General features: G+C 39.8%; 3 protein-coding genes across 3 annotated transcripts in view; 2 read left to right on the top strand and 1 right to left on the bottom strand.

Annotated features, from left to right (window-relative positions):
• Window positions 1–610, top strand: part of LOC133018888 (LHFPL tetraspan subfamily member 7 protein) — a 111,795-nt gene extending 111,185 nt beyond the window's left edge. Inside the window, exon 3 of the mRNA XM_061085210.1 lies at window positions 317–610. Coding sequence (XP_060941193.1) covers window positions 317–543 — 227 coding nt within the window. The 3' untranslated portion in view covers window positions 544–610. The remainder of the gene's footprint in view (window positions 1–316) is intronic.
• Window positions 611–3,110: 2,500 nt separating this feature from the next.
• LOC133018898 (spermatogenesis-associated protein 22) lies at window positions 3,111–6,425 on the bottom strand. The gene is made up of 7 exons (XM_061085221.1): window positions 6,386–6,425; window positions 5,867–6,007; window positions 5,130–5,319; window positions 4,366–4,729; window positions 4,140–4,263; window positions 3,584–3,681; window positions 3,111–3,302 (listed from the first exon to the last, which is right to left on the bottom strand). Exons 1-7 carry the CDS (start codon window positions 6,423–6,425, stop codon window positions 3,111–3,113), a joined length of 1,149 nt encoding a protein of 382 aa, XP_060941204.1.
• Window positions 6,426–9,518: 3,093 nt separating this feature from the next.
• stip1 (stress-induced phosphoprotein 1) lies at window positions 9,519–19,174 on the top strand. Its single transcript, XM_061085394.1, has 14 exons — window positions 9,519–9,565; window positions 14,047–14,256; window positions 14,346–14,487; window positions 15,149–15,290; window positions 15,561–15,726; window positions 15,826–15,952; window positions 16,204–16,306; window positions 16,754–16,874; window positions 16,971–17,067; window positions 17,162–17,286; window positions 17,383–17,419; window positions 17,619–17,722; window positions 18,546–18,718; window positions 18,812–19,174. The coding sequence occupies exons 1-14, from the start codon at window positions 9,557–9,559 to the stop codon at window positions 18,882–18,884; spliced, it is 1,629 nt and encodes a 542-aa protein (XP_060941377.1). The 5' UTR covers window positions 9,519–9,556; the 3' UTR covers window positions 18,885–19,174.
• The last annotated feature ends 618 nt before the right edge of the window (window positions 19,175–19,792 follow it).

Below are 19,792 nucleotides of genomic sequence, written 5' to 3'. Positions count from 1 at the left end.
ACTTACCAAACACAACAGGGATACAACTATTTATTTCCAACACAATAAAACCCATTGTATGTCGATGAAAGCAAAAACAAATCTTAAAAACTAGGTAATGAGTACCAAAAACATCTGAATTGCTACATTCAAGATAAACATCTTAACATAGTTGTATGTATTTCACTCTAAATACAATTTTCCATTAAAACTGATTCTTATCGTAAGAATCATGTGATTTTAACAGTGTACGCAGCATCTGTTTCCACCCCTTCCTCCAACAGCCTGTAATGAATGTACTGTTCACTGTCTAATGGGTCTCACTTCTTCTCTGCAGTGTTCATCATGGCTGCCGGACTGCTGGTCTACCCCTTCGGCCTGAACTCTTCTCTGGTCAGGTCCTTCTGCGGGGACTCCGAGATCTACTACGCCGGCGAGTGCCAGATCGGCTGGGGCTACATGCTGGCAATTGTCGGAGTCATGCTCACCCTTTTCCTGCCCTTTTTTGCCAAATATGCACCGAAGGAGCAGCTGTCCCCCACCCCTTTGCCCACGCTGTTATAGTGCATGGAAATGAAGTCTTGTGGTTTCTTTATACCCTCCTGACGACACTCTCTGACCTGGACGTGATGTCACGGAGAGACGCCTGCATCATCCATTTTTAATGCTGAATATTGATGCTGTTTGGGAAGCCCTACTCAGTGAAGCAACTAACACTGTCTTCCTCCATCATTTAAATTCATGTTATTTTAAATGGAATGTTTTATGTTACAATAAAACCCTGTGGTTATTATTTTAATCCTGCAGTTTGTCACAAGGTTTCTACAGTTTGACTTATTTGTTTTTCTTTGTGTCAGAGGATGCAGAGTAATAACCCCATTTCAAGCAATTTAAGAAAATGTCCTCAAGTACCTGCTTCAAATGTGTTATTTTTTCTTCCTCTGCTCCGTTGTGGAAACGAGTCAACATTCAGTACGACACATTCCAAAACAGACTGGTAGTAAAGACGCGACTCAGACAAGGTTTTCTGGCTCGACTCGAACAATCAAGTAACGTTTCAGCACGAGGTTGTGACTCAAAGAGAGAGACACTTTTTATTGGTCGAAATGCATCTGTGCATTTTGACTGTACATATGGTGTTGGACTATATATATACACATATATATATATGGGGTCCTGGTTTAACAGAGCTAATGTTGGGATTTCAAAATATGGATCGATTGAAAAGTGAACTCCGACACTTTGAGGGATTTTTTTTCTCTTCAGACTTTTCCTGTGGGAGTCGAGAAGCAAGGGACGATAAACACAGCATCAGACCTGCCGAGAGGACAAGTCAAAATATCTTCTCATTACAGCAAAGTGAATAATGATTAACCTGGAGTGGTTTCAGAGCAGTGTTGTCAGAAACGTTTATGTTGTGATATTACATATTTTTGTCAACCTTCTCCCCAGAATTGTTTGTGTGATGTGACTTGCTTGTTTAACATGAACAACGTTTTGCCTGCAACACACAATACTTAACACTAATTCAGGAAAAAAAAAGATTGCAAAAGGCAGGGAGCTGTAGGAAATTTGTCAGAAATGCATGATAAAGATGGGCTTTGTTAATGGTAGAACAATTGATCTAGATTTTAAATGTGATCTGACCAACTTGTGCCTTTTAACATAACCAAGACAAGTGTTAAATACAATTATCAGGTTGACATCTTTTTCTGCTGAAAAACTGTGGATCCTGTTGTGTGAAGTGATTGATTGTTTTTCTTATAATTTTTCCTCTCAGAGGCAAAGTGTTTCTCATGTACTTGATACAGAATGATCTCATTAACTTGAGAAAAATGTTCTGGTGGGCGGGGGTGGGGGGGTTCCAATCCTCGGAGGTAATGGCAGAGAAGGAAAAAAAAGGAAAGCAGTGCACTTGGATTCAAATTATGCCCTGAGATATTTTTTTCCAATTATCTAGAAGCGTTAGTTCACTTGAATCGCTTTATTAAAAGGTTGTGACATGCAGCTAACCGATTAATTCCTGGCATCCTTGTCTTATGTGATTTAGAGTTTGAAGTGTTGGAGGAAGTGGCTGTACAAATTGAACATCGCCTGTTGTCATCTGTGCTGAGCTGACACATTACTCACATCATGTGTAAAACGTGGTTTAAAATAATTAACTCCTCATGTAAGCAAAATGTGTTGGTGTGTTTGTTTGTCAACCCACGTCTCCTTCTGAGCGCTGGCACCGTTCCTTTCTTGTTTTGAGGACAAACTGTCCACATCTCCACTTCCGGTCCCTGTACACTGCCAATTGAATTAAGCTGGACTCCCTTTTCTAGTGTGTGTTTATGTGCGTATTTGTGTTTTAATAATGGTTTGAAGTCTGCCAATAGGTAAAATTTTAAATATTCCAAACATTTGGGTTTTCCCCACAATCACATCCTGAAATTTGGAAAATTACTATGATTATGTTGCCATATTTGAAAGGTCAGGATATAAATTTTGGTATTGTATTGGACCTCATACTGTGCTCGGCTGTGGGAATGATTGGCGTGACTGCACTGGACTTGTTCCCTTTATTCGTTGGACCATTGTGTGTAAAGTCTCAGCACTGGTGAAAACTGTTTTCTGGTAGAGTAGACCATTGCGTTTCTTTTCCATTGTGATGTTTGACTGTAAATAAACTAACTGTACTTGATATCACATGTTATTCTTAACTGCCCCGTTTTTCAAAGATATATTTTGAGATATTACCTCATCGTGTTTGCTTTACCTGAATTCACCTCTAAACAATGTCTGCTGTTCTGTGAATTTTTCTTTGTAATAAAAAATACTTCAGAACTTACAACAAGAGAAGCTTTACTTTCCATTCACAGTTTGGTTAAGTTTCCATTTCACGAATAAATAACAAAAACAAAAACACATATCCAGTAACATGAGGGGATTCAACTATTTAAATTCAAATGCAAAACTTAAGACAATATGACTCTTACAGGTCAAAAAGTGCTCAAACATGCTTTTCAAAACCAAAGGAACTTCTATGTTATAACAAACTGTGTGCATGAACAAATTGACGTAAACTTGTCTGTAATGGACTATCATCAAACCCTATTACCTTTCCTACAGCTGAAGATACATACTCGTGCTCAGATCTCACGGAATGATTTGATCAGTGCTCTCATTTCGGCGTCAGATGCTTTCACAGCCTCATGGGCGTTCCTCAGCTCTGAGGGGAGGCCGGGCCTGACGGACACACACATGAGGACGTCTCTGCTGCGGTCATAGTTGCCCACGCAGCGGTGAACTTGACCCCGGATCAGACGGGGCAGTTCCTGCTCCTGTTGGACAAGATGCAGAAAGGAAGTAAATTCAAGTGAGATCGCATTGTTGGATTTTCTATTGGCAATATTTTTCCATATTTGTGAAATGCCCGTTTAGTAATTCCACCAGATTCTTTAAGTTTCCTTTACTTGTACAGTGAATATACAGTATAACCAAAGTGCATCATTTAAAATATGTATCAGAGCAAGTAAATGTGGGCAAACTGACATTTATCGACTCAAGAAAAAATTGCTTTCATTCTTTGGAATTTTTCTCTGCAGATGTATTTTTTCCTCACAGTTTCATAGAAGACACACTGCACAGCCTTTTTTCCATCTCTCATGAGGAAGGTCTTGGCTCCATGGCTACCCACAGTAACTGCAGAGTCAAGAGTGGCTAAGGGAGAACAGCCAGTTAGATGAGTGATGCTTTAAAATGCTTTAAAATGAGTACACAGGTATGCTGGAAGTCAGTCAGAGTTGAGGGTGCTAAGATAAAGTCTGAATGACCAACAATAACTAATCACAATTTTAGAAAAGCCAACATTCAGTAAACTTGACTTTAGAGCCTCAGGGATTATTTTAGAGACAAATTTGACCCACTAATACCAACAAAAATCCATAATTTGTTCAGTTCTAGTCTAACATCATCTAATTGACATATTTTTCCATCTGGTAGACTCAACCGAAAATACACTATATATTATGCTACCATCAAAATGTTACTGTAGAAAATTTTGTGAAAGTTTCTTTAACTGATTTCTTTGCCTTGCAGTGGCTGTAGCTCCGATCAGCACCAATACTTCCAGCATATTTAAGAATACAGTACATAACAAAAACTTCTAATAAACTGACCAAATATCTCAAACAGGTACGGGGCTTTGTCTTTAAACTGGCTCCAGTGTCTCATGCCATCGATTACTGCAGTCAGGATCCTCAGTGAGTTCTCGTTGGCTGGTTTCTTTGGAGATGGCTCCGGCTGCGCATAAATAAAGACGCCACACACATTACAAACAATATAATGACGGATTATTTAGACATCGTTGTGTATTTAGTATAGATTTTCCATATCTACTCCTACCCGAGTTTGAGTTGGTTGTGCAGTCGGAGGTTGATTTGAGCTTCTTTTTCTGTCAGAGGGGGAAGTTTGTGGCCCGAAGCTGTTGGTAAATTTCCAGGTCTTGTTTTGTGGCTGCGCTGCACGAGCTAGGGTTTTGCTGGGTGGTGGGACAGGAGGGGGCATAGGTCGAGACTGTCGGGGATGCTGAGGCGTGGAAGTGGATGGTCTGTAAGAAGACTGTTGACTCATATGAGAAAACCCAGTGTTGGGTGATGGCTTGTTTTGTGCACGCTGAGTGCTGGGAGGACTCTGATATTTGTTGGAACTATCGCTGTAGCTGGAATCCTGTGGTCTCACTGGGTAACTGGGCTGCCCCGTCTGAGTGCTGAAATGGAAATAAATCTTTTGCTTCACATGTTAGGATCTCAAATTAAAAACACCAAATGTCAGTCAAACTTTTTGAGAAGACATCTGAATTTATTTTGTCGATGTATGTTTTTTGTCTGTGAAAGTCAGACATGCATTCACTCTTCTTGAATAAACAAGTGACAGTAAATTCCGGACTCAAACATTCACTTGCATGTTGCACAAAGTGGTGATGCCCAATATTTATTTCAACTTTCTCACATGTTTCTCAGGTGTCTGTTCGATTAGCTATGTTTTTATTCAGAATCATAATAAAAAACTGTCCAACTTAAACAGCTTATGGGTCTGACATTGTGGATTTACAGGCATTTTTCATATTATAAGACTATAGAAGATGGGTTAAACCTGACAAAACATACCTGGTGTTTCCACCTTTATATGGATGTGATATGGGTGCATATGCTCTCATTTTAGGAGCAGGTCCAGGAGCAGGTCTGTTAGTGTCAAACTGCTGAGACTGAGGGGATTGTGGGACAGCCTGTTTCAACCACTGGTCACTTTGTGAGGCACCAGATGACGAACCTGAACCCTGGTAGCGTCCATAGGTACCTGTGAAAGAGTAGAGCTGTGGCTAATGGGGGTAAAGCAGGTCGTACACTGATCAGAACGTTTGAGGTTCGAACCCTGACTGCTCCAGTTTGGTTATTTATGGGGAAGATACTGACATCCAAAAGTGCCCATTGTGATAAACAACTGATGCGTGTTAGAGCAGAACAGTATAGTACTACTGTATGAATGTGTCTGACCTTAGTATAAAGTGCTTTGACAGTGTCCACTGTTTAAAGCTGTGAAGTGTCTTAATTCAAAGGGAGATACATGACATGATTTTCCTTTGTCTTTATGTAATAAGACAAAATGAAAAACAAAATTCTCTGAATATAAAACAATGGTCTTGCTTTCGTGTTCACTCTAAGATTGTGAGTTGAACAGTCAAACAACATCCAATAGGCAGTTGAGCCATGCGGAGGGAAAGAACATCTCAATCACGGTGAGGTATTGTTAAAATCATTTGTGTTTTCATTTAGATTTGTCTTTTGGTATACTGCCACCCAGTGTCTGAAATAAACTAGACACCTAAAGAGAGTGACTGCTTCACCTGGTGTGATGATGTGAGATGGAGCTGAGCTGGTGTTTGCCGTGTATTCACTGTGGGAGAAGAATTCATTCACTGAAGGAGCAGATGTCAGAGGAACCCTGTTTCTTTTCTTCTGGTTGAACAGCGGCACAGGGAGGCAGCCTGGTGGAGACAGAGGAAAAACAAATGAATACAAGATATGTGTAATATACATAGACTTTATTTTTTTCTTTCACATTATGAGATTGGCCATTTTTTTTAAATTTTCCTTGATTTTCTAGAGATTAATCCATGAACCTTGAAGAAAAAAACAGGCATATATAGGGGGCTGATATTTTTGAGTGTGTGCAACACAGTAAATTAAAATGTGGTTTCATAAGGGGACTGTTGATTATGGTACTTCACCACAAGAAGCAAACTGGAACCACAATGCAACACACACACAGCTTAATTTCCTTATTCCACAACACACCTGAACTTGGCATGAATTGTGCCATGAATCCATTGGCAAAGAGGAAATTAATGGACATGTTTACGAACCTGCTGTCGGCCTTGATGCTGGGTTTTCCTGTCTCCTCATTGTGGTTACTTAGAAGAAGCAGCTTGTCCAGCTAGCTGCTCCTGTTAGCTGCTCCTGTTAGCTGCACAGAGGGATGCACCAGAGGAACAGTGGAGAGGACATTTTACCTGTGAAGTGTTGGTCACTCACTTGGATTCATAGTGAAGATTCATAATTTAACTCACATTTAAAGACGTGTTGACACAGCTGATATGTGTTGTTTTAGAGTCTTGTCGTTTTAGCAAAGAGGTGTAACTTAGCTGGCTAATTTGCTAGCCTAGCAGCTAAACTTTCACATAGCGTGGCTAGCTAGTTAGCTGCCTAAAATAAGCCACTACATTACACATTCAGCTCAATGTACAGCTACCAGTGGTAATTATTGCTCAAACAAATCTAGAATGAATGAATGTATAACTGTGAACGTAGTTTATTAGCTACTCACGCTCTCTGCTCAGTTAAACTAATGAGGACAAAGTGTTTCCGGTCCAGCACCGTGGAAAGAGACTGGCGCCACAAGTAACCAGTGCAGCATTCATGGTCCCGTAGTAAACACGGAAATCCTAGCACTGCACAGTGGAGATCAGAGCACTCTGTGGCAGATTTGTCCCTAAAGCCACTCCAGTTATAATAATACAATATATTATAATTTTCATTGTCAATAGATTAAATTCTGTAAATGTTCTATCTATCTATCTATCTATCTATCTATCTATCTATCTATCTATCTATCTATCTATCTATCTATCTATCTATCTATCTATCTATCTATCTATCTATCTATCTATCTATCTATCTATCTATCTATCTATCTATCTATCTATCTATCTATCTATCTATCTGTCTACCGTATCTATTTGTCTGTCTTTCTGTCCCACTTTTCTTTCTGTCCATCTAATGATGAGTAAATATAAGAAATTAAATGACGTATGCTGTACACGTGTATCTTATTTATGTAACCAGTGTTTTCATTTGAGGTTCTGGACAGAATGTGGCAACAAATCTATTGTCACAGTCTATATCTATCTATTTATCTGTGTGTGTGTCTCTCTATCTGTCTATCCATAGATGGGCCTTAACTGCTGTGGCTGGTCAGGACCAGATTGAAGGTTCTGTGTGTAAGATTTAGGTGAAAGGGATCTATTGGCAGAAATGGAATATAAAATAATTCCAGTGATGTTTTCACTTGTGTTTCAACTAAATAGTAGGAATTGTTTTCCTACCCGAGAATGGGCCCCTTCTACGGAGGCTTCCATGCTTTTACAGTAGCCCAGACTGGACAAACTAAACACCTTTTGAGTTTGTATGACAACTGAAGTCTACCACAGGTTCTCTTTAACTTTTGGAAGGGGAGGGTGGGTGAGGGGTATCCAGCTGCAACATGCAACATCCCCACTAAATTCTACACACTGAACTTTTAAGTCCAGACAACAATAATTTTGACAGCTTATATTCTCTAGGTACTGTCTATCAGCACATTCAATTTGAAGTTAATAATTGGATTCTGCATTAAGTTTCCAAGTGTTTGCTTTGATTTGAGAAGGTTTACATCTGTTTTGACCAGTGTGGGAAATAGAGACCTTCTAACAAAGTGTAATTATGACCGAGTGACAAACTGACTAACAGAATACACGTACATTGGTGTGATGATTCTTCTATCCTCTGCTTTTGTCAGCCATGTTCCACTGGAGCAGGGAGGTTAAGAAAGAGACATATCAAAACAACAGCCAGTAGAGTTTCTGTGAGACTATTTAGACTATTCAAAACTAATATCAGTCCTCCTTGCTCTAATCCCTTTATAGAAAGCCAGGAAAACAAAGATTTCTCATCTGCACTTTAAAAGTTTCCTTTTATTTGTCTTACTACCTCACCAGATTCCTTGTGGTGTTTCAGGAGATTAATTTTAATAAACTGAATAGTTGTAATCATGGGTTAAAGTAAAATGAGAACAAGGCTGCAGGACTACCTGCTCTCAGTTTGTTGTGCACGGAGCCTGGAGATAAAGTGAATGCATGACTGCCACTGTGAGAGTCTGAACGCCACTCTGTGATTGTTTCCTGGGTCTGTCATTCCATGGCAACAGTAGCATGATTACTCTGTTCCGGACGGCCTTCTAATCAGATAAACTATGCGTCTTTAGAACTTGTATTAACTTTATGTTCTTATGTGTCCACAGATGGTCTGGTATGACTTTGGTTAAGTAACACTTATATTTTGACTATAAGACAATGTGTACAGTGTGTAAACTGCACATTGAAACTCTCTGAATCTGCCAATGAGACAAATAGATTTTCTGTACAGTGAGATCACCTTACGTTTTCCGCCCTGTCCATTTATTTGTTGGTTGGTTTTATTGTAAGCAGCAAAAACTGAAAAAAACGACTGGATTCACATGAAACGTGGTGGGTGGATGCGGCATGTGTAAGGAAGGAACTCAGATCTGGATCAGGGTGTAAATCCAGGATTTTTATTTTCCACTATCGTTAACATTGTGCGATTGGGTGCTATTCTACATTGTCACAGGTTTCCCAAGAAATGATTCATGGCTCTTTATAAAAAAAGAGGCAGGGTTGGGGAACAGATTTTTGAGTATAAAAAGTTTGGTGCAGGTTACTCTTGGGTGTCGATGGAGACATGAGCTCTACGGAGTGTTTTCTTTTTTTTTGTCATGAGAGTAAAACAGTGGAAAACTAATATATTGTAATATAATGATTGACTGTATGCTAACAACTGTTTGTGATAGGATCATGTTTAAAAAAATCCCCAAAAAGCTCATATAATTTACAATTTTACAACTATGAAAAGGGCTTTTCATTTTTAATTGTGGTACTTGTACATTTACGTTTGATACCTAACTACATTTCAACAGCACATACTTTTGATACTTACGTACGTTTAATATGAGCTACTTTCAGACTTTGACTCAAGTCATTTTCTTTCTGGTGACTTTAACTTCCAGGTATGATATCTGTACTTTTACTCGAGTATGACTTTCAAGTATTAACACACCACTGTCTGTACGTTCCTACCAGAATAAGAAACACAAATCTGAGCATTGATTACGGATAGTCGGTCCCAGACCTGGCAACCTGCACGCTGTTCAGTGGGAGGCGCTAGTCCGCAGTAGTTTCTGGAAGGAACCTCATGCTGGTATCATGGACAAAGTGAGTGTGCGGCTACTCTTCATTATTATTACCATCAAATACCCACATTTAAACACCACCGACCTATTTATTATGTATCATCGACTTTAAGCCTCGTTACGGTATAAATGTGTCAACATTAATGGAGTTAGCCTCCTTACACCCGGACTCCAGTGTTTGCTCACCTCACAGAGCTAGCTAGCTAGTTATCTGAACGTCAGCCCGGTAGTAGTGTGCTGTAGCCGCTTGGCCCGGGTTGTGGGCTCGGGTTTAGAGCTGTTAACTCGGGACAAGACGTGTTTCTTACCGCCGCTCCGCTGCGTAGCTGCTTAGCTAACATGCAATCTCAGAGGGGCAAACTGAGCTAGGCTAACTGCTCAGTCATATGTTCACGCTCGCTCCCGACGAGGCTAGCTAGCTGTTAAGCTAACATGCATGATTTGTAATGGGTCTCAGGTGCGGCAGTGAACTTCCCCTCTGCCTCTGCGACGCTCGTCTCGATCCAACAAAGCGGCTCACTAACCCAGAAGCACTCCACCGGGGATTTACTCCTAATGAGAAACCCCAGAGTAAAGACGGCTAAGGTTCAACAGCTAATATTAGCTTGCACCGTGAATGCTATCAGCAAGGAGGTGATGGAAAAACGAGAGACGTAGTTACAGCCTCTGTTCAAACGAGGACGGACAGCTTGAAGTGCGGCCGTCCGTCAGCAGCACATGCTGGGGGGGTATTTTGGGATCCTTGTCCCCGGCAGCGTGCTCTCACCCCGGGGATGTTTCTAGACGCACACGGTGCAGCTGTCATGGCTACAGCCGCAGTCTGTGCTCTACTGCCGCTTCCTATCGAATCTACTGCGGATTTTCTCTTTTCTTATCAAACAACGATAAGGCACAGACACTCATCTCAAAATGAGAGGGGTTGATTTATGCCAGATTTACATATCAGCTCATGTCCATCTGCAGTCCTTGGGAAGGTACACACTAAATCAAAAACACACCCAATACTTAAACATTAATTTACACACAACACCATCAAAGTCTCCATCACACAAACAGTGGCACAGACAAATCCACGTGCACACATCAACACAAACCAGCACGTGAATTCAATATTTCGAAAATTGTAAATTCAACACAATTAAAAATCGGAATCACAGTCAAATTAATGTTGACATGACTGTTTTTTCTAAACAAATTGTATGTACACCACTGGAAAAAAGTGAAAGTATGTGCAAGTTGTAAGCTCATCTGGAAGCATACTCCAATGTTCTAGGGCCGGAAATGAGAAAGCAGATTCCGCTAAGGCAGTTTGCCACAGACTGATGTTACAGTCTGGATTCAGAGCAGATCGAGATGTTCTGCTCATTTGCTCTGAGCAGAGCTGAAGAAAGCTCCTCAGAGGTTGTAAGGCCGCATTGGGAATGATCTTAAATAACCATTGTACTTTCTGAAAACAGAATGAGATTTTGAAATCTGAATATGCTCCAAATTTCTGTGACAGCACATGCTTTTCTCTAAAATGTTATTACCACGCCTTAGGGTGGCCACTCATCAAAACCACTTACCATTACATTCAGCAAGTGTGGTGCACCCTTTTGGTCAGGAGGGGGCACTATGTGGTTACAATTATGCTGATGCACTGAGGACTTCATGTTTTAACAAGGTTATTTATTATATGATTGAAAAGGAACAGAGCAGACTCTTTCCTGTAGCTTGTTTCTTACTTGTCATATCCTTAGTGTATCACAGTTACCTCATCATTATAACATACAAATTAAAATTACTGCTCACAGTAAGGATTTGATTTATAACTAGGATGGCACTCAGCAGAGCGCATACCTAATTTCTTTCAGTGAGATCCACAAGTTATTCCCTGGGAAAATGTAGAAGATGTTGAAAAACTATCTTGCAATGTTAAAGATAGAGGAGAAAATAATTCTTGATCCAGAGCTGCACCAAACATTCAATGGGTTCTGTCTTAACCCATATCACATCCCTCCGCCAAGTTTGGTGGAAATCTGTTCTGTCGTTTTTGTGAAATTTTGCTTACAAACAGACTTTACCTCATTGGCGAAGGTAATATTTTAAGAGTGAGGCTTCATGCACACTCTGTCATATTCACACATATGTGACCAGTTTTCTCTAACATAATCTATAGTGTCATGTATCCTCTACAGCGTAGAATTACATTTTTCTTTATAAATGGCCTGTGTGTGTTCTTGCTGATTTAATTTAAGGGTACTTGGATTTCATAATAGATCATTGATCATATTGAGAAGAAAGCATCATTAGTAACAACCAGACCTCACTGAAATATATTGTCTTTTAATATTGTGTTGTCTTGGTGTATTCCCATCAGTAACAGCACTAATCATGCTTAACACATTATGTTCCCCACTTGGATGATGCTTTATGTTCGTCCACACAACATGGATGCAGGCAGGCAGGACATTTGAATGAGGGCCACACAGTCAAACATGGAGGAGAGTAAATGTGACACAGAGCGAGTTAATACAGGTAGGGCCCTATGAAATCCGTTTTGTTTTTTTCCAAATTCCGTTTTGTTTTTTTCCAAATTCCGTTTTTTCCGATTTCATTTTCATGAATTCCGTTTTTACACTTTAAGCTATTTAAATCATCAGAACGAGTGTCAAATAAGTGCGAACGAATACATTTATTAAAACATCACAACATTGCACTGTTTTCAGTGCTTCAAATAAGAACATTACATAAATAATAAAGTGCTTATAAACTTTTCACATTGTCCTTAAAGTGTAAAAAATGCATAACTGAGGACTTGAGGACCCTTTTTGTAACAATAAAAAGTGCTTATAACCTGTCCTTCATTTTAACAAATTATAACTGTGAATAAAAACATTTAGTCAAAGCACTGTTTGAAGAATACATCAAACCAGGGGACAAACAATGCAGAATTAAATTAAACCTTAACCTGCAATAATTTTAATTTAAAACGGCAGTCATGTGTTGATCAAACACTCGAGGCAGGTGAGTCTGGCGGAGGCTGCTGGCATTTTGGGGGAGCGCTCCTCCGTGTTTACAGTGTTTGACTAGAAACGGGCGTAACTTTTTTAGCTTCTCAAGGGGGATGTCAGATGCGGCGCACACAGCCAATAAACTCCACTCTTGAATCTGCTGAGCTGATTGTAGACGTAATTGTGGTTTGTAGGGCCGTGCCCTGGCTACGGCTTTCACTGTTTTTTAGATGGATTTTTGACTTCAAGTGGTCATCGCACGTATCTTTTCTTTTCCAATCAATAGTATGTTGGCATACTCGGCAAAACAGCTGATTACATGAGTGATAAAATTGTTTCGGGTATTGTTCCGCTCTGAATTTTGGGGTTAAAACCGAATTATTAAGCTTTTTGGAAGTTTTAGGCATTTCCGCGGTCAGCCGCGGGCGCTTCAACTTCTTGTTAGGAGCGGGGGCGGGACCTATTGTTTGCATCCCCGCTAACTAGGCTGGAGTGGTGGACCGGGTGTTTTTAGCATTGTTTTGGGAGTGACTGCTAAACATTCAGTGAGGTTAATGTCACCTGTATTGTTTCCCTTTCTCTCGAAACTGAATTTCACCAGAATAATGGCGAATTCCGCTGCATTCCGTGTTAACAGTAGATTCCGTTTTTATTGTCCGATTCCGTGATTCCGTCCGCGTTTTCGTTATCGCGGAAATCATAGGGCCCTATACAGGATATGAGACTGACCAGCCCAGACAAAATTAGGAAATTATCACACTGTCCCTACAACTGTCCCTACAACAGACCCGAACACCACCACCAAACTCTTTTACCACCTATGTGTGGATCATTTCAAGCCATATATGGAGAGAGTCCACACATGACAACCACAAAAGATCAGTTGAGCGCTCAAAGCAAACCACAAAGTCACAAGTCACAAGAGGCTTTTGCCCACAGCACACCATATGGCAAAGAATCACAAAATTGGAAGGGGGCAATGCCAGCCGTTGCAACTTTACATGGTCCCAAAATGTACACCGCCAAGAAAAAGTAGGGTGAGCGAGAAACTTTGATTTTGGTCATATTGCAGAGCCGTAATTCTCATAATTTCTGAATACAGCCTTGAATTTGCAAGTGGGCTGCTGCTCCCATGGCTTTTCACTGATTTATTATATCTGAATTGCAGCTCCTTGGGTGATGAACGAAATAATTGTTGAATCATTTTTTGATGTTATGATCTTAATGTGTGCACATGATTCAGGTGTTCACAGTGGATTACGTTTGGTGACTTTGAAGGGAAAGCTATGTCAGTCAACTCTCCTTGTACCTCACTCGGGGTAATTGTTACTGCGCTTTTATGTGTCCAATGATGACACGGGGGGCGTCTTTCTAGAACACAGTGGTCCTTTTTTCCTGCTCAGTGTGTAATAGACTCTGCCTGTGTCTGTCTGAACAGGGCTTCAGCTAGCAGGCAGGTTAACCATGCTAACCTCTATACAGTTATTGATCATATCTTCCTGCCCCGTAGGTTTCAGTATTGAAAGACCAGGGCAACAAGGCACTGAGTGCAGGAAACATTGACGAGGCCGTGCGGTGCTACACTGAAGCTTTGGCCCTCGACCCTTCAAACCATGTCCTGTTCAGTAACCGATCCGCTGCCTTCGCCAAGAAAGGCAACTACGAGGATGCTCTCCAGGATGCCTGTCAGACCATCAAGATCAAGCCTGACTGGGGAAAGGTGAGATAACATCTGTTCTGCCGTTATTCTGTTGACTAGACATGTTTTCATAAAATTTAGACGGTAATAATCTGTCATCACTCAACCAGGGCTACTCCCGCAAAGCTGCTGCTTTGGAATTTCTCGGCCGATTGGAGGATGCTAAAGGAACTTACCACGAGGGACTCCGACAAGAGTCAAGTAATCAGCAGCTGAAAGAGGGTCTACAGAACATTGAAGCCCGCCTCGCAGGTAGATACAGATCAATTTGTGATGCGTTTTTTTTGTCTCTACAGAATGTGGCATTGTGATCATTTTTTCCTCCTACGTGGGTAGAGGCTCTGCAGATGGCTGCTAACAGGATGTGTCATTGTCCATGTAACAAAAGAGAATTAGAAAGGCTCTGCGGTTTGAACATTTCATTTACAGTGAAAATGAGCTTTTTTGGATTCTGTTATTCATACTGTATAGCATCACTCTTTTTTTTCTTTCTATTTTTACTAATTGCGTACTCTCAAGTTCGGCCTTTATCATTGATTACAAGGCCAAAACACTTGATGATGCTATGGTGCAGAACTGTTTTGTCCCTTACATCTGCTGGTGGCCGGTAACACCTGCTTAAAATGCAATTTGTATGTTTTGTATTATCTTTTTTTCATATACACATTACTGGTTTACTGCCACACCCCACATACTTACAATCACTTAATTTATTAATGTTGATGTATGTTGCGTGAAATAGACTAAACTAGGGATCAAAACAAATCACATTCTGCTCAAGTTTTCAAATGAGGAGAGGACAGTCCACCGGAGTGTCATGATTCATTCAGTGGACAAGTACTAGGGCAGGATGGATGGGTGTTCTGAAGACTTTTTTGGAATTGCACTAATAACATCCTTCTTGCTTCACCAGAGAAATCCATGATGAACCCCTTCGCTATGCCCAACTTGTATCAGAAGCTGGAGAATGATGCTCGGACGCGGGAGTTATTGTCAGATCCCACCTACAGAGAACTGCTGGAGCAGCTCAGGAGCAAACCATCGGAGCTTGGGACGTATGTGAATTGTCGCAATTTTCATTTTCTGTTATAATACTAAAGCATTGTGGTTCGAGCCTGTAATTAGATACAAAATATATAGTCAGAGGAAGTTACATTGAGTAAATTGCACTGTAGTTGCACAATATTCTAAAAAAAAGTCTAAAGGAAGGGTTTTGGGAAGTATCAGTACTGTAATCTGAATTTTAAAAAAGTCATGTTTTTTAGGAAAATGTGTATTAGCCTTATTTATTGTGGTATTGAAAAAATCATTTGACTGTTTTGCAGAAAGCTGCAGGATCCCAGAGTGATGACCACACTATCTGTGCTGCTCGGACTCAACCTCTCTGAGATGGAGGAAGAAGATGAGCCCACCCCACCTCCTCGGCCCAAACCCAAAGAGACTCAGCCTCCTCCGCCAAAAGAGGAAGACCTTCCAGAAAACAAGAGAAAGGTGAATAAATCCATCAGTGTAGCTTTAAACCATTTGGCGTCCTCAAATTAATCACTGTTCTTCAGTTTGTTAATCCACTTATTTACATTTTGTTTTCAGGCCTTGAAGGAAAAAGAACTTGGGAATGCTGCTTATAAGAATAAGGACTTTGAAGCTGCGCTGAAACACTATGAAGAAGCAATCAAACATGACCCCACCAACATGATGTACATCTCTAATCAAGCAGGTACCTATTCTCGCATGCAAAAACAATCCCCAGCTCAATGCATTTAACGAAACTGCAGGGATTTTAAAATGCTAATTTATGTGGGTGTATTGGCTGCTTTGTAAGTCCTTCAGACACTAAAAAACACACAAGGTCTGATCCAACCATCTTTTCCTTTACTGACAACAGTTTAGTTCAGCTGATATTAGATTAACCATTTAAATTTGTACTTTAACATGTAATATCTGTACTTCTTCCTATCATCCCTTCAGCCGTCTACTTTGAAAAGGGAGATTATGACAAGTGCCGAGAGCTGTGTGAGAAGGCCATTGATGTTGGCAGAGAGAACCGAGAAGACTATAGACAAATTGCAAAGTGAGTTCTTAAATATTACAAATATTTGAATTTAGTTTTTCTTCTTTTTTTGTTTTGAGCCCAATTAAATGTATGCATGTTCTGACATTAAGGTAAACGGGAAGATTAGATTGTTTTTATGGGTCTATGGGTCCCTGTGTCAGATTGTTGAGGATTTGGAACCCAACCCCTACAAATACTTCTGATAAACATACTGGATGCAGGCATTTGTGAAGAGGAATCAGCCGTGATATACAAACTCCACTAGGGGACAGTGTTCCTCTGTTGCTTTACACAACAAACCGACCTAATTTGATATATTGTCTCACTCAACTAAGCTGCCTTGTCCTTTTTTGAAACATTTTCTCATTCTGAGTTGTTTGCTTTTGAGTTTTATGTTGAGAAAACAAGTGTCAGATCATCTGTTGTAAAGGCATGTTTACCATTTATAATTGTCCTCTGTTTTAGGGCCTTGGCGCGGATTGGAAATTCATACTCAAAGCAGGAAAAATACAAAGAAGCGGTTCAGTATTTCAACAAGAGTTTGACGGAGCATCGTATCCCTGAAGTCTTGAAGAAGTGTCAGCAGGTGCAGTACAAGCTGAGATTTTAGTCGCAGTACAGTTGACCTACAGGTGGACAGTTAATGTTACTTACATCTTGACACCTATAATTGCTTCTACAGGCAGAAAAGATCCTGAAGGAGCAGGAGAAACTTGCCTACATGAACCCAGATCTAGCCCTGGAAGAGAAGACCAGGGGAAACGATGCCTTCCAGAAAGGTGTGTATAATTGTCGGTGTGTTTGCTGGTTGATTATAATCAGATTTTTTAAGGACTGTTGTAAGAGGTTACATTTTTCTATTCTTTCCCAAAGGTGACTATCCCTTAGCCATGAAACATTACTCTGAGGCGATCAAGAGGAACCCAAGTGATGCCAAACTCTTCAGTAACAGAGCCGCCTGCTACACAAAGCTGTTGGAGTTTCCACTTGCCCTCAAGGTACTGTTCTTCCCTACCTACAATCTTAATGAATCAGTTGATTGAACCTGAAAAAAGTTTGCATGTAAAATTTTACATTATAATAATTTTTTGCAGGATTGTGAGGACTGCATCAGACTTGAGCCCACATTCAGTAAGTAGGACATGTTTCATTAAATACATTTTTAGTTGTGAAGTTATAAAATTGAAATTTATTAGAAATACGAATTAATTTTAAGCAGTATTTTAAAATTGATTATGCGATATTAATAATTTGTTCAAATACTAATTACCTTTTAGCCTCTGGATATATCACCTTGATTTTGTAATTAATATAACACTTAATCCCACAGTTAAAGGCTACACACGTAAAGGAGGTGCTTTGGAAGCCATGAAAGATTATTCCAAAGCTATGGATGCTTACCAGAAGGCAATGGAGCTGGACTCTTCCTCAAAGGTACTTTACAGGTTTCATAAATGACTAGAACTGGAAAAATGACAGGAAAACATATCTGGAAATCCCAGGCATTTCAAAGTATCGATTCACTGATTAGCCACAACCTAAAAAACAGTGATGGGTAAAGTTAATATCATGTAAGCAGGAACAAATTCAAATTGTAAGGATCTGAAAGACTTTTATAAGGGCCGGATTGTTAGAGCTTACAGAAAATGGCAGGTGTTGTGGGCAGAACAATCTTAAAATGGTCCAAGAAGGAACAACAGGTGAACTGGCAGCAGGGTCATGGGTGCCCAAGGCTTTCCAGGCGTCATGAAAAATAGTTCATGACAAATGTTAAATACTGGAAAAACATAAAAATATATACTGACATGAATAGTATCGATAGCAATATTATAAAGGTTTAAAATACATTTTAATATGTTAATGCGTTGTGCAAGCACAGTGAGGTGGTGAAGCACATAATTAATCGACCTCAGATTTGTAAGATGTATTGTTGTTTATCATTTATTTTAAATTTTCTGTTCATAAAGAACAGTTAAAAAACGCGTGTGGAGCAAAAATCAGTCTTTAAACTAAAAATAAATAACGTGAAATTTATCATAATTATTGATATCTGCCGACATAAACAATTTAAAAAAAATATGATTTATTGTCATATTATGCCGCCCTGGATTATCGTTGAATCTGAGCAAATACTTTCACATAAATATTATAAAAAATCAAGAAATTTGAGTATTCAAATATCTTTTATATCACGACTTAACTATATTTACTTGATATTTAATAATTGGCTTTCATCCTTTACCTTGTCCACCTTCAGGAAGCCACAGAAGGCATGCAGCGCTGTATGGTCAGTCAGACCACGAGGAACGACAGCCCTGAGGACGTGAAGAAGAGGGCCATGTCTGACCCCGAGGTGCAGCAGATAATGTCCGACCCGGCCATGCGCATGATCCTTGAGCAAATGCAGAAGGACCCCCAGGCGCTCAGCGAGTAAGTTTAACTTGAGTGTCAGTTTCTGTCTTTGCTGAGTGTAGTACAGAAACGCATGAATAATTAAGTGTTTGCTTCCCATTTGTTCCTCAGCCACTTAAAGAATCCAGGTATCGCTCAGAAGATTCAGAAACTCATCGATGTTGGACTGATAGCCATTCGTTGATGAGAGATGCGCCAGACGTGTGAAGAAACTCCCAAGGCTAAAGTGGAAAAACATGCAAAACGCTCTGAAATATAACATCCTATTTTCTTGCCTTCAAATTCAAAATTATATTGTCCTTAATCTCACAGAGAATAAGTGTGTATGTTATGTTTTTTTTAAACTTCACTTTTACATTGTATCTAAGAAAGCATCTTGTTGTCATCTGGAAATCTGGAAAACTCCAGTAAAATCTGGATTTATGTGAACAGATGCTTAATTACATCTTAAAATAAACGTCTCAATGCAGTGCACCAGTATGTCCAGTGTTTGAAGGGGAAATCCACCCTAAAGCGGTTCACACATTCCTGTCGCCATATGAAAGTGTTGTGAGGGGAATGAAAGATTAAAAAAAAAAAAATAATTATTTCTAGACTTTTATTCTTATAAGTTGATCACACATTGAAATTGTCAACACTTTTATATTATCTTTTAGGCGGCCTTCTGTCTGCTTGATATTTGTGTCCAGCTCATATCATGAAAGTGATTCTGTGATGTAGTGGAGTGAGGATTGATCTCGACAACTTGTGATCAGAAAGATGCTTTCCATTGCTTTTAGATCCTTCGAGTCTGAGCTCTTGTGCCAGGGGAAATATCACACGGTCAGAAAAAAGTCACAAGAATGTTATTGGTAATCTGCTCTGTGAGCAAAAACACAATGTGGTGACCTCGCACATGATTTTGTGGCTCAGTTTTTTATTTTGTTAAGGAGCCATGTTAATGAGCAAAACTAAATATATATATGGCCTGCATATTTCAAAATCGGAAAATAATGTGATGGTTAAATGGTGGATTTACCTTTCTAGGCTTGCAGTTATTGGTTGAATAGTCAAATAGAATGACACTCAGTAGAGCACATACCTCTGCCAAGG

This window comes from Limanda limanda, chromosome 14 (genome assembly GCF_963576545.1).
Source record: "Limanda limanda chromosome 14, fLimLim1.1, whole genome shotgun sequence".
Lineage (NCBI taxonomy): Eukaryota > Metazoa > Chordata > Actinopteri > Pleuronectiformes > Pleuronectidae > Limanda > Limanda limanda.
This window is presented reverse-complemented; position numbering and strand designations above follow the sequence as displayed.

Coding starts and splice junctions, on each gene's coding strand:
- stip1 (XM_061085394.1), top strand. Junction 15,727..15,825: donor TTCCAGAAAACAAGAGAAAG/GTGAATAAATCC, acceptor TTTTGTTTTCAG/GCCTTGAAGGAAAAAGAACT. Junction 16,307..16,753: donor GACTATAGACAAATTGCAAA/GTGAGTTCTTAA, acceptor CCTCTGTTTTAG/GGCCTTGGCGCGGATTGGAA.
- LOC133018898 (XM_061085221.1), bottom strand. CDS start 6,425: ATGAGGAGACAGGAAAACCCAGCATCAAGGCCGACAGCAG. Junction 3,682..4,139: donor GTACCTGTTTGAGATATTTG/GTCAGTTTATTA, acceptor GTTCTCCCTTAG/CCACTCTTGACTCTGCAGTT. Junction 3,303..3,583: donor AGTGTGTCTTCTATGAAACT/GTGAGGAAAAAA, acceptor CTTGTCCAACAG/GAGCAGGAACTGCCCCGTCT.